General features: G+C 37.3%; 1 protein-coding gene across 6 annotated transcripts in view; it reads right to left on the bottom strand.

The window, feature by feature from the left end:
* The window catches only part of LOC111870716 (probable nuclear hormone receptor HR3), a 387,261-nt gene that overhangs the window by 13,130 nt on the left and 360,755 nt on the right, over positions 1-13,376 (bottom strand). For 5 of the 6 annotated variants that reach the window (XM_023863215.2, XM_033753975.1, XM_033753974.1 and 2 more), the window contains 4 exons: positions 10,098-10,230; positions 7,938-8,162; positions 5,355-5,508; positions 3,540-3,696 (listed from right to left, as the gene is read on the bottom strand). In XM_023863215.2, the coding sequence (XP_023718983.1) occupies positions 3,591-3,696; positions 5,355-5,508; positions 7,938-8,162; positions 10,098-10,230 (618 nt within the window). In that variant the 3' untranslated portion in view covers positions 3,540-3,590. Of the gene's footprint in view, positions 1-207; positions 403-3,539; positions 3,697-5,354; positions 5,509-7,937; positions 8,163-10,097; positions 10,231-13,376 lie in introns of those variants that run through there. The other variant, XM_033753973.1, reaches the window with a different exon arrangement.

Raw genomic sequence — 13,376 nt, 5'->3', positions numbered from 1 at the left:
CAGGTTGCTAAATACATATATTTTACCCTTTACTATTTACCTCACAAACTCCTCATATAGCATGAAAAATACAAAGTCTGAGGTGCCCATTTTGAACACTCTCTGTGAACACTTTGAAAGTACTTTGTGACTTTATCTAGACCTATATAAAATTTCAAAACTTCAAAATAAGTTCTTCAAATGTTCAAATAACTTCTATATACCACAACTGTCATAAAAAATTTTAACTACATCAATGTTCAAGTTAACACCACTCAAACCAAAAGTCTCCTTACAGCCAGTTGTTTAATCCACTTCTTACTGATACATATTTTTCTTTAATGTCATGATGACAAGAACTCCCAAATGTCATAGAAGTGGTTATACATATCTTCACCTTTCTCTTTTAAGTAGAAACCTGATCTGCAAATAGGATATTGGAAACTGTAGAGACAAATTAGTAGTTACTAATGACAAAGTAGTTTAGTAATATTACTTTTCCATTTTACATACAGACAATGTAATTATATGACACTTTGCATATCATTACGTTTATTAGCAAAAGTGGTGGCCCATTGGTGTTTATAAGAAAAGTAACTTATGTAATAATCTTGAAACTACACCCAGTGGCAGAGTATGTTCACTTTGCAGTTCCCATGATTTGTGTTAGGGCTCCAGGCACAAAGGCAGAAGCAACATACTGCACTTTCTACTGAAACAATGAAGTCTCCTTGCATCTTTCAACTGGAAGTGGACCTTGGATCCTCATCTGTCTCTGATGTTGTCTTTCCATCATACCATACACTTGAAGAATAATTTGTGAGATTCCATTTGATGTTGAGTGATAAAACATTTTCAAGTACCTGTCTTCCACTAATGTAGCATGTCCAGGGAAGCACCTCGATGACCCACTATAAATGACCCAAACACTGACAACATACATGTAGACAAATTATGTGAACAATGCCCAGTACAATTTTAAGAATCATTATACAAAGAGTAATATTTATACGCCTGAGGAATGCCGTGCCATAGCTCAGGTGGTTAGTCTCCAGCTTCCCACCATGGCAGCCCAGGTGGGACTTGCGGTGGACAAAGTAGCACTGGGGCAAGTTTTCTCCAAGTACTTTGATTCCCTATGCCAGTTCTAATTTCATCTATTGCTCCACATTCATCATCATCTATCATCCAGTGCTGGTACAATAGGCTCATTAGTGGTCAACGTACCAAGTGGACTTAGTCTCACTCCACCCCAGAAAATAAAAAAGAAAGCTATAAGCCAGATGATCTGATGCTCTTGGGAGAAGATGACAGACTATCATTCAGAGGGTCTGAGTTTGATTCCTGGCGTGATCTGTGTATCTTTCTGCACACAAATTGCAGTCTTGACTTCAAGGATAGGGCTTTGGGAATGTAAAGAGTGCTAGACCCCTCCAAACACTCAGAGCCCACATAGGTGTAGGTGCTCTCTGCCAAATTTCACTCCCCAACCACCCTATCATGTGGTGAGGGAACAGCCGCCCTATAGATGCTCCCACTTCATAAATGGATTCTGTACACTTGCCATGACGGGCGGAGGCAAGAAAAACCAACATAGATGATATCTGGAGGCACTAAACAAACAACATATTTGTAAGTCATGTAGAATTATAACAAGGAAAATATATTCTGATATTCAACTGGCTTTGAGTAATAAAAACATTATATTCATGCTCACGAATGCATAGAAATCTCCCCAATAATAAAATACTATTATCTGTATAAATATATGACAGTACTTCATGTTAGGTAATACAAATTATAATTAATTTTTAAACTATCCTTTTATTATAAAATAAACTTCAAAGAGAACGCAACTTCCCTCTATAGAAATTTCATCAGGATAAGGCTTGAAATGTATGCTGCTGATCCTACTGAAATGTGTCCTGACCACTCTAAAAAGTGTGTGTATAACTATATAAAAAATAAAGGGCAAAAGAACTGTATGTATGCAGTACAATGTTTAGACATAGGACAGAATTAAGACTGAGTTTTCTTTTCATAAAATCTTGCCAGACCATTGACCATTATTTTCTGTCAGTGTTTACTGATCTTTAAGAATAAATGTAGTGCATTAACACTGGTGAAATTTTTATTATTAATAGCCTGAGAAGTGTTAGTGGCTATAAATAATTATGTGAATAGCACCACAGTTAACTGCTGAATCATTTTAACTTAAATGTTTACAATGCTTGTGAACTCCCAGTACTTTAACACACATACACCCAATGTACAACCTTCAAGCTCCTTGCTATCTACCTGACACATGGAATTGTGGACTTCTCAACTTTCTACAATTGCAACAAAATAATCAAATTCGGTCCACCAAACAAAATCTAATTAATCATAAAGTATATCCCAGTTATCTACATTAATAAAGGGAATAAAAGGCATGAATTATAAAAAAATGTGGATTATCCAAGTTTCAGGTGTGACAGGAAGACCATGGTTATTGTTGAATATAAAATTTGTTTCAATTATCTCAAAAGCCATAATGGAAAAACTGTACGGGCATTAAATATAAAGTGTGTGTTTAATTTTTTCTGCAATTTTTCTTTGAAAGAGTTTTTGCTCTGATAAATATTTATTTCAAAAGAAAAGGACAAATAGAGAAGGATGAACTACAACAGATGTGGGAGGAAGTGGTTGTTGCCAGATTTAAGGCACTATCCAAGCATTTGCCTAGAGGGACTGAAGAAAATTACAGCAATCCCCGGGATAGTCAGTGGGTTAGCTGTGATTCAAACCAGGTACCTCCTAAATACAAAGACAAAAGTATCACCATTTCAGCCATTGACCTTAAAGATCCAGTACCATTAGACATTACTTTGCTTTCAACATGAACTATGAGAATATACAGAGATTCAAATCAGATAAATTTGATTGATTCGTAGGAATTGATCACTGATGTTCGGGTAGGAGCAGACAGCTTTAACAACACACTAACCTACACTTTACTATTGCTACAATAAAATGTGACACTCTCTCAAACTGTAAGTCTTTACACTGCCAGTTCAGTCTCCTAATCTGCAGAGCAGACAAGCGAAATATCAGTGTTGATTTGGTAAAAGATAACAGATAAAATGTCCTTGTGAAGATGTATGGGAGAGTGGAGATGTAGCTCCCATGAAGTCTTAACCTTAGCACCAGATGGTGGCAAGTGGTCAGTTTCACACCCCAGCCACTTCACCCCAAGGGAAAGATCCCGTTAGCCAGTACATAGGAGGCTGTGTGGAACAATGGGGACTTAAACCTCAGCCATCCAGCCTGCACCTTCCATTGCTATATTGAATTCAGTATCCCTGCTGCTTGCAGTTCACTATGAGACGACTAAAACTGTAAAATCTATTTCTTATTTCATGATGCAAAAGCATAGAAATTTATTACTAATCACTGCAATAAAGAAGCTGCCATACCCTCAGTTGTCTGTTGGTTATTTGCTTCACTTGCTCCTTTGTGAAGCTGTAAAACCATAAAATGTGACCCACTGCTGTGTCTACACAACAGCACAACATACTCACATCACATGCCCAATTTCTGAGAGCTGAGTTGGTAGCCAACTGGCACTCCACTCAGCTGTCAACAGAGAAGAGCTCCTTGTGCAGTGCTGGGAACTCAAGATGCGGCGTTGACCGCTTAAACTTGGCTAGTGCATCCATATGCAGCATACTCAGTTCTCTGTTAACAGAAAACACACTTTTATCTTCAGCTTTCATTTATCAAGTGCAAAACTTGAAGATAGGTATAACAGTTTGCTAGCTCCTGTGTAAGTCTTTCTCTGTAATGCAGAGGTTCACAAGTACGTTTATTACTACTTAATCAGAGATGAATTTTGTTGGAACTTGGGACTTAACCTTAAATTTGAGTCCACCATTGCTGCTTCTGCTACAGAATATCATATTCATATTAAGAAACTGTTTTTTTATTGCTAGTGGAGTGGGACTAAGTCCCTTGCACTGTGGCCACTTCTGGCCTATTGTACCAGCCCTAGATGATAGGTGAGGGTGATTGTGGAGCAATTGGTGGAATGAAGATTGGCAGGGGAAACCAAAGAACTTGGAGAAAACATGCCCCAGCGTCACTTTGTCCACCACAAATCCCACTTGACCAGACTCGGGATTGAACCCGGGCCGCCACGGTGGGAAGCCAGTGGCTAACCACTTGAGCTATGGCGCGGCCCTAGGAATCTGGTTAAGCTGGCAAACAAATTTATTTATTCATGAAATGAATAAACTAAAAAGGAAGAACTGAAAGAGATATCAATAGATGAATAAAAAATTCAGTTCTAAATTTATCAAATTATAAAATGCATACTACAGAACAGGGAGATTAAAAAACAATTCAAAACAAGAAACATATAAAATATATGTCAAACTGATACTAATATAAAATTCCAAAACAGGGACCCTTACGAAAATGAAAAAAGACAAACTCCAAACAATGGATATGAAACTCAGAATATAACATGGGACAGAATTAGAAATGAGAGTTTTAGAGAAGCTAGAATTCAAAATTGCATCATAGAGTTAGAAAAGAGACAATTAAAATTTTGGCCATGTAAAAAAAGAATTCATAGAATGAGAGGGCTGAGGCTCTAATCAGGATTCATTTTAAAGAAAACATCTATGGCAAGACCCAGAATAATATGGCTTTGCCAGGTAGTGGAAGATGTCAAGTAGAAAGGCAAGAGCTGGTATTAAAAAGTAAAATTGTCCCTGTGCTTGATTAGTTAAGCACTATGCCATGATGACATATGACAGAATGGAAGTATACCTCCACCATTCTTAATCTCGGCATTAGATGGAGGTGAGTGGTCAGCTTCACACCCCCTGCCACTTTACCCGCAGGGGAAAGAGCCCTGGTTACTCAGTGGATAGGAGATTGAGTAGGTCCCAGAGCTGGTCTGGGTGCTATGGAGAAGATAAAATTCCTGCACTGCTGGGAATCAAATCCAGGCTCTCCAGCCTGTAGCCCATCACTATACCAACTGAGCTATTCCAACTCCCAGAAAGAGCTGGTAAGATATCAAAAGGAAAAAATTGTGGGAAGAGAAAAGGCTGGGGACTTCTCATTCACTGACCCCCCACAATATAGAAATTATGCTAGAACAAGACATCATGAATCCCTAAAGTAGTTAACATTTGGTTTAAATTGTAAAATGACCTTTATATTGAATGCTATAGTGCAAATCACACCATATTTCTGGAAATCATTACAGAGTATTACATTGCCAACTGTAGTGGTTACCAGACCACACAAAACAGCAACAAGGAGCACAGTAACATATTTAAAATCTTTGCTAGGGTATTAATAACAACAGAACAGAGATATCTCACCTGAGTGTGGGAACCTTGGCGAGCAAGGCATCATACACAGTCACATCTCCCTTAATGGGTACTGAATGATTTCTCTCAAGCTCTAATCGAAGTGCTCTCAGAACAGCTTGACTAAGCCGACCAATCTCTGCAAGCCCTTTTAATCCTGGCCGATCTAGTTAGGAACAATTTTATAACATTACTAAAATCTTCAAAGTTGGAGGTATATAGATACCAACAGGTCATACAGTCATTCAGAACAAAACCTGTTCTATTGCACATAAGCTTATATAGAGTGTTCTACCTTCTGGGGTATAACATCATTTAGTCTGCTGAAAGTCAACTGAAATTTCTAAGAAACATGTCACCTAAATCTTCAGGGTTGAAGAATAAGCCAGACAAGAAACCAGCATGAGGTAAGTAGTAAGCAGAGTGCTGCTTTCTTTTAAAATGTCAGTTGACTTTCAATGGACTACATGGTGCTATAGCCCACAACATAGAATGCTTCATAATTACCACTGTTAGAACTTCAAATCCTATAAGCTTATAAACCATATCCCTTACATCACTGATGGTGCATCATCATCAAATAGCGACAAATGAGCAACACATCATCATTAGAACAATAATTATAATTTCAATACATAATTAAAACCAGAAATACCATGACAAAGATCTCATTGAAGAGAAGGGGGTTTCTTCCATTAAGACTGCCTATTCAAGTTAGCAACATAACCTAAAAGATGTTTTAGACAAGGAGTATTGTTATGAAAAAGTTAAATAGTTCCATCCAGTGTGACTGGTTAAGATTATCCCCCTTTACTTATTTCAGTTATTCATGCCCTTACATGTTTCGGTCTTCAGAGACCATCTTCAGAGGGACACCTTTATATCAATATAGTTAGAAGCCACTATTACAGTACATGTTCTAGAAGTTACAATATATACATACAATATAAATAATATACAATTGGGTGTAAAATCTAAAGTCTTTACAACTATTGTAACTATTGTATGTATATATTTGAACTTTTAGAACATGCACTGTAATAGTGGCTTCTAACTGTATTGGTTTAAAGGTGTTCCTCTGAAGACCGAAACATGTAAGGGCATGAATAATTGGAATAAAAAAATCTTAACCAGTCACACTGGATGGAACTATTTAACTTTTTCATAATATTATTAGTGTGACGGACCAGAATGAAACAAATAAAAAAAAGGAGTATTGTTCTTTCTGCTGTAGGTGTCTACAGAGGCAGACTTTAATTATATGTATATAGCTATCCATGTAACATGCCCACAGGGGTGTGAGAGGTTGAGGCTACCACATCTTCTAGACCAGGCATGTTCAACTTCAAACAGGTTGTGAGTGACTTTTTAGTGTCAAAACTGCCAGTGATCTACCATCCCCTCCTATCATTGTACCTCGCTTCAAGCAAAAATATTGATAAAAATAACATGACACATGATGTTTGTTGTAAAAGCAACATGCTTGTACATTGAAAGTACAGACTTACCTTGTTCATTAAGAACAGAAAAATAGGAATGACTAATATGTATTTTCCCTTAAAAATATGAATACAATCATATTATATTACAAGTGAATTTACATGCTTTTCATGTATAATTTCCTTATAGGTCTATGAGATCGACCAAAACTAGTCCCACGATTGACGTGTTGGACATGCCTGTTCTAGACAATCGGCTCACAGGTGGAGGTAAGTTGTCAGCCTTAAGTGTCGACCATGCTTTATCTCCCAGGTATCTCCCTCATGCTCATTTCTGTTAGATGCTGAGTTGAATCCATAGTGTGGATGGAAGGATTAGGTCAATTAAAAAATCGATCCCCGTCGGACTCGAACCCACAACCTTCTGGCTTGTAGCATAGAGCCTCAACCAAATACACTACCGCGTGCCACCTGTATGTATATAACTGCTTAATAATTATTTTCATTTAAACAAAAAATTTGTCTCTATGCTTAATAAAGCACCACTCTGTTAGAATTTGTGCAAAAGTTTTTAAAAAAATGTTTAAATTCGCTTAGTGGGGGGTGGAGTCCAACTGGGTCCACTCAGCACAGATACCACTGATTGGCCTATTGTAGCCTGCCCTGGATGATTATGATGGAGAATTTGGTGGAATGAAGATTGACAGGGGAAACAGAAGTACTCGAAGAAAACCCACCCCAGCACCACTTTGCCCACCACAAAGCCCATTTGACCAGACCCGGGATTAAACCCGGGCCGCAGTGGTGGGAAGCCAGGAACTAACTGCTTGAGCTATGGTGCGGCCTTGTGCAAAAGTGGTGGTAGAGAGGATATTTTATCACTTTCAGTTGCTACAAAAGCTTCAAGTCCTACAGAGACTTATTTATTTACTGCCTGTTTAATGGTGATGTCAATAGTTCAGATTACAAAGGAACAAATAATAGGACGATTAGTGAATACTGAATTGGAAAAGCATTTGGAAAGAAGCAGTTATCATCCAACTGAAGGTAGCATTCAGGCATTTACCTGGAGAGTCTGAGGAAAATCACAAAAACCTCAGTCAGGGTAGCCGGTTTTTCACACTGAGATTATATTTAAAGGAACTGCCAAACAAACCTGCAGAGAGCAGGACACAGGCTGAATAAAGGGCAAGTTCAGTTTCAGTGAGTTTCAGCTCTGCAACTCCCTTGGCGAATTCAAACACACAAGTAACAAGCTTCATCTCCGCTGTCTCTGTAGTGAAGAATGCATCTTGGGGCAACATTGTATCAGCATACAGCACGCAGTTCTGGCTGAGATCAAAGTACCGACTCATCCGCAAGACAGCCAATTCAAAGCTACCTAAAAATGCCACCACAGATATCATATGTATGGAATTTTATTTGTACTCTAAATAACACCTGCAATATCTCTAGTAAGAATTCAGTGAAGCAGTATGTCAATTATATACACAAAATTAAGAGATACTGTAAACTCAATAATTACTGTACAATCACAACACAATACACACATGACATACATTTTTTAAATTTTATATAAATGGTGATGTGAGATAAATAAAGAATAACCTATATCATAAAAAACAGACATGGTCTAAATCAGCGAGATTATTTATTTTGTGTGATTTTATACGATTCCCATAAACATCCCTATCACCAAGAATTGCCTAGACTCCTTCTGCTATAAGGCAAGTCATGACCACAAATCTGCACAGCAGTTTCAAGATCAAACAAGTTCTTTCATTGCATAATAATACTGAAACTGGAGATCTCAGGTCATTATATTTTCTGTGAAAGTGTGCCACTTGAAACACGTCCACAGAGCAGAATCATGTGACTGTCAAAAGGTCTTGAAATTCATTAACTTATTCTGAAAATTCTAAACTTAAAAATGATGAAGACAACAACATTCAACCACTGGACATTGTTACTATCAAACTCATGACATGCTTCTCCCAAGTAATATGCACCAGTCACATATGAATTGATTAATGCAACTGAATATAATCACACAATATTTATATTTCAAATGTTATTGTTTATATTGTTCTTCATTTCTCTTCTTAGGCCTGCAGCATATATTTGCACATGAAAGAACATAAAGACTTCAACTAGGAAGAAATTAAAATGTGTGAATGCACATGATGTGAATACAGTAAAATGATTTCAGTTCCTGTTACTCTTACCACTTTCCATGTTCGTTCAAAACACAACCATCACTAACCATACTAAAACAGAAACAAGTGATAACCATGTAACATTTGAGGTCCTTATAGCTGTGACCATTAACAGTTGAATATTCTGGGATATTATGTAAAGTAGTTTGGTAGACAGATACTCTCTGTATTAAAGATGCAGACAGCAGGTTCCTCAAAAATGTTGCTACCTATCCAAAAAATACCCAGAAGAACATAATCTTAAATAGAGTTCATAGATTTCATCCTGTTGTGTATATAATATCTTATGGTTATGACTATCAACACAACAATAAAGCACAAAATCTTCATTAAATTGTCATCCAGCATTTAGTTCTTCAACTTACTGGATGACCCATTTCAGCCTATTTAAAAACTAAATTTATATTCAAACACCAGGTAAAATTTTGGTCAGTAATAAAAGTAAAAAGTGAAGTTTTCCTTGTGCTTAATTTATTAAGCACTACTCCATAGAGATGTATGGAAAAATTGATATCTGTGTATTCTTAACTTCAGCACTAGACAAAGGTGACTGGCCAACTTCATGCCCAGTCACTTCATCCATGGGGAAAGAGCCCCTGGCACCCATTGGACACAAGGCTAGGTGGACCCCAAAACTGGTCTGGTCTAGGTGGAGAAGAGAAGCTCTTGCCCCTGCTGGGAACTAAAACCCAGTTCCTTGACTGTCTAGCCAAGTTAAAAGTTAAAAAAAAAATTCACTAATCCAGTGACGACCATCACCTGAAAACGGAGTAGATCGAAATGCTAAAACTCTGTGTACATAATCATACGAAAGGAATCTCAAAAAAGAAATTATATTCTGTGTGAAATATGTTCTCTTGTACTATTCATTTAGTTATGATGCACTCAGATCTTCTCAGGTGATCAACCATGTCAATACTGAGTTAAAAACCAACGTTTCAAAGATTTTCTCCATTTCTACCATCAGGGTTGATGATATGGCTGATGGCCCAAGAAGATTTTACCACATTTATTCACTGTGAAAGCTTTAATCTTACATTTAGTTATTACGTTCAGTGTTCAATGTTCTTGTCTTCTCTGATATGGTCTATTTCCCTCACCTGCTTTAAGCAAGACAATCTGATCATCCTGTGACAATTTCATGAAACCAGGTACCATCTTGGCAAACTCAATGATTTGCTGTATGACAGTGGTCAGCTTCTGGGCGCATTCCAACCACAACTCCTCATGTGCCTGTCAGCATGGACATCCGTGTACAGTACACACTAACAATTGGCCTTGTATAACATGTATCTCAAATTATATTGTAAAATCACACTGCGCATATAATACACATGAGCCACAATTATGTTACCCACAAATGTATATTTCTATAATTGACAATATTGTGCTTAAAACATTGGGATGTAAGAAGACATATTCTGTAATTATATATATTGTTAAATGTAAGGCGGTTTGTGACTAATAATAATGGATTCTGGATTTGATTATTGGATTTATTGACACTTCTTTAAAATTTCAGTCAATTAAAACAGCTCATGCATTGAACTTCTTCTGAATGATGTCTGTCTGATGAATGCTGTATGAAGAATCACTGAATGCACTGAATGCACTGAATGCATGAATGAACTCTCTTTTATAACTGCTATGCAACCCAAATACAAGTCACCATGTTGAACAGTTAATTTTCCTCTGTTATTCTGTTATCCATTGCAGCAGAAACATCTCCAACAGTTCCTCAGTTATTCTGTTATCTGTTGCTATGAAACATCTCATGTTTAGCAACTTGCCACCTGCCAATGACTTGTTCGTTGCTACCTATTGTAGCGGTAACATGATTTCCGAGCCAATGCTCAGCAATGGATGTCTGCTCCAGCTCCACCATTCCAGCTTTCAGCATTCATGTGACAAGGTACTGAATTAAACAGTGATGAAACCAACAATTAGGATGAAAAATTTCAATTATGGAAACATTTCATATATCCTAACCTTAGACTGTACATGATGATATGGAAAATCTACAGTATATGAGTCTACACTTTGGTCAGGGAGTGCCAAGAGTTAGAATCAGCCACCTTCCCACCCTCCACCTACACTGCACACTTTACCACCATCAACACCAGCAAGGTATATCATCTATTTATTATTAAAGGAATAAGAACAAAGAAAAAAAGAACTGTAATAATTTCAATTTGGTGTTACAGATAGAGGCATCCACATTTTGACTGTCTTGAGCCTCCCACAATTGTAAATCCGATCCTACATAATAATGACCTATGCAAGCAATAGAATTGGATGAACTTTTGGAAGTTGCCTACACTGGCCTAACAACAAACCTGCAGAGGTAGAAGAACTTTCCAAACTCTGTTAAAAGCGGTATCAACACCATGTCATTTCAATATGCAATGTGTGTAAGAATGGAATAACACTTCTTCCTGACACTCGGACACACTGAACTAAGTTAATGTATCAACATTAAATAGCATAGAATTTCCTGCAGAACTGCTTTAAAACATGTAAAAGCTACAATGCAGCCAACTATGAGCCTGTTATACCCACCTTCCCCAAAGCCAAGAAATGTACCCAATGATCAGAATATTGCTTGTCCGTTTTCTGCAAGAATCTGGTCATTAATGAATGAAAACCCTTGAATTTCCTGTTCACTTTAAGCTTGTACAAAGAAAAGCCTAATTAATGGGTAATACAGAAAGGAGAAGTGAAATATATTTTAATTTCAATGAAAAACACCACTCATCTTGCCATAAAAATGCAGCAATGGCAAACGGTAGATCTGCATTTTCACTAGATATCAACAACCACCATCCTGTTCATACTGTGGTATGTAGACCCAATGCTAGGCAATGACCACAAAACAAGCAACTATACAACAGCCATTACTAGGCAGCAGACCATAAACAGCAAGAGAGGAACAATGTTTTCTATGTGGTCCGTGCTAAGATGTTATAAGCAGAACAAGTTAGGAGCGAGCTACTTAGAAGACCACTGCAGTTAAGTCTGTGTGAGCTGTTGCTGTGAGAAGCTAGTAGCTGAGGAAGGGGATAGTATGGGAACCAAAGGGAACGCCCAGTATTGAAACCACTACCAAGCGACAGCTCATAAAGAATGTAAGAGACTGATAAGACCTAGTGTGCCCTATAGTGATTTGTGAAGTGTAGAACAGTGAGCATATAGTCCTCACTTGCTCTTACATGTTGTAAGAGTTCAATAAATCCAATCACTGATCCAAAACCCATCATATGACAGTATGCTAACATTAATTGTAACTGTCTTTAATTTTATTGAATTTCATTCATAATAAACTGCATATCTAATCAATGAAATCTGTATACTAAAATAAATAATTTTGTATTCCATATTGTTTGTTATATGTACTTTATTTAATTTACTGAGTTTACAGGGTGGATGCCAAATATTCAATGTTCCCCCTCTGCCTGTATGTTGTACTGTCACTACTCTAAACTTTGTGTAAATTTCCACATTATACGGTTGTCAGCTGATGTGTTGGAAGTGCCACTCAGAATGATGTAAGCTGGAGAATGTGTGACTGAAGTCAGTGATCTTGAACAACAAAACTGATCATTTGAGTTGGCACAGATGATCAAGAACAATGAAGAATGGGCTGATCTTCTTAACTAACCAGCAGGTCAAATCCATGTGATAATATTCCTTTAGATATTTGCCCTGGTGACTGAGTGCAAAGGGATGAACAACGTTGTTTAATATTTCCACATTTTGGATATCATGTGTGATTATGCATAGACAATAGTAGACTATGTTCTAGAATTGTGAACTTCAAAGAGTTGCATTTCTAGACTTCAAAGGAACTCAGAATTGGGTCATGATTTCACTAAAACCATTCATTTGAACAACAGAGCTCAACTCTGGGTGGTCAGGTGTGACTTCTGTTCATTCAGAGATGTAACTGGCTACACACTAATCCAGGAAATTGGAATGATAATGTAAAGGAAATGTACATAAATTCACAAAATATGAATAACCATAATCAGACAGTGTACATGTATAACACATTAAACGGCTAATTTAACATCTAACTACAGTCAACTCTCGATTATCCAGGGGTGGATTAACCGGTTTGCGGCTTAACCGGGGCTACTGAGGCTTTTTTGAGGCTTATATGTTGTTTAATATTCATTCACTTTTGTTTCACATGGTGAGTTGTAACACGTTTTTCGTGTGAACCAAGCTCTGCATTCTTTGGTCCCGTTATGCTAACACAATGTTCTAGGGTAGGGGTGAAAGAATGCAAGGATTTTTCGAAAGTTTCAAGGACAGATACATCGCCGCAGTTAGTTTCTTTGTATCGATCTTCAAGTGCGTTAGCAAAATGTCAGGGTGTA

The sequence above is a fragment of the Cryptotermes secundus genome, unplaced genomic scaffold, assembly GCF_002891405.2.
Source record: "Cryptotermes secundus unplaced genomic scaffold, Csec_1.0 scaffold161, whole genome shotgun sequence".
Classification (NCBI taxonomy): domain Eukaryota; kingdom Metazoa; phylum Arthropoda; class Insecta; order Blattodea; family Kalotermitidae; genus Cryptotermes; species Cryptotermes secundus.
Note: the sequence above shows the minus strand (reverse complement) of the source record. Positions and strands in the feature narration are given on the sequence as shown.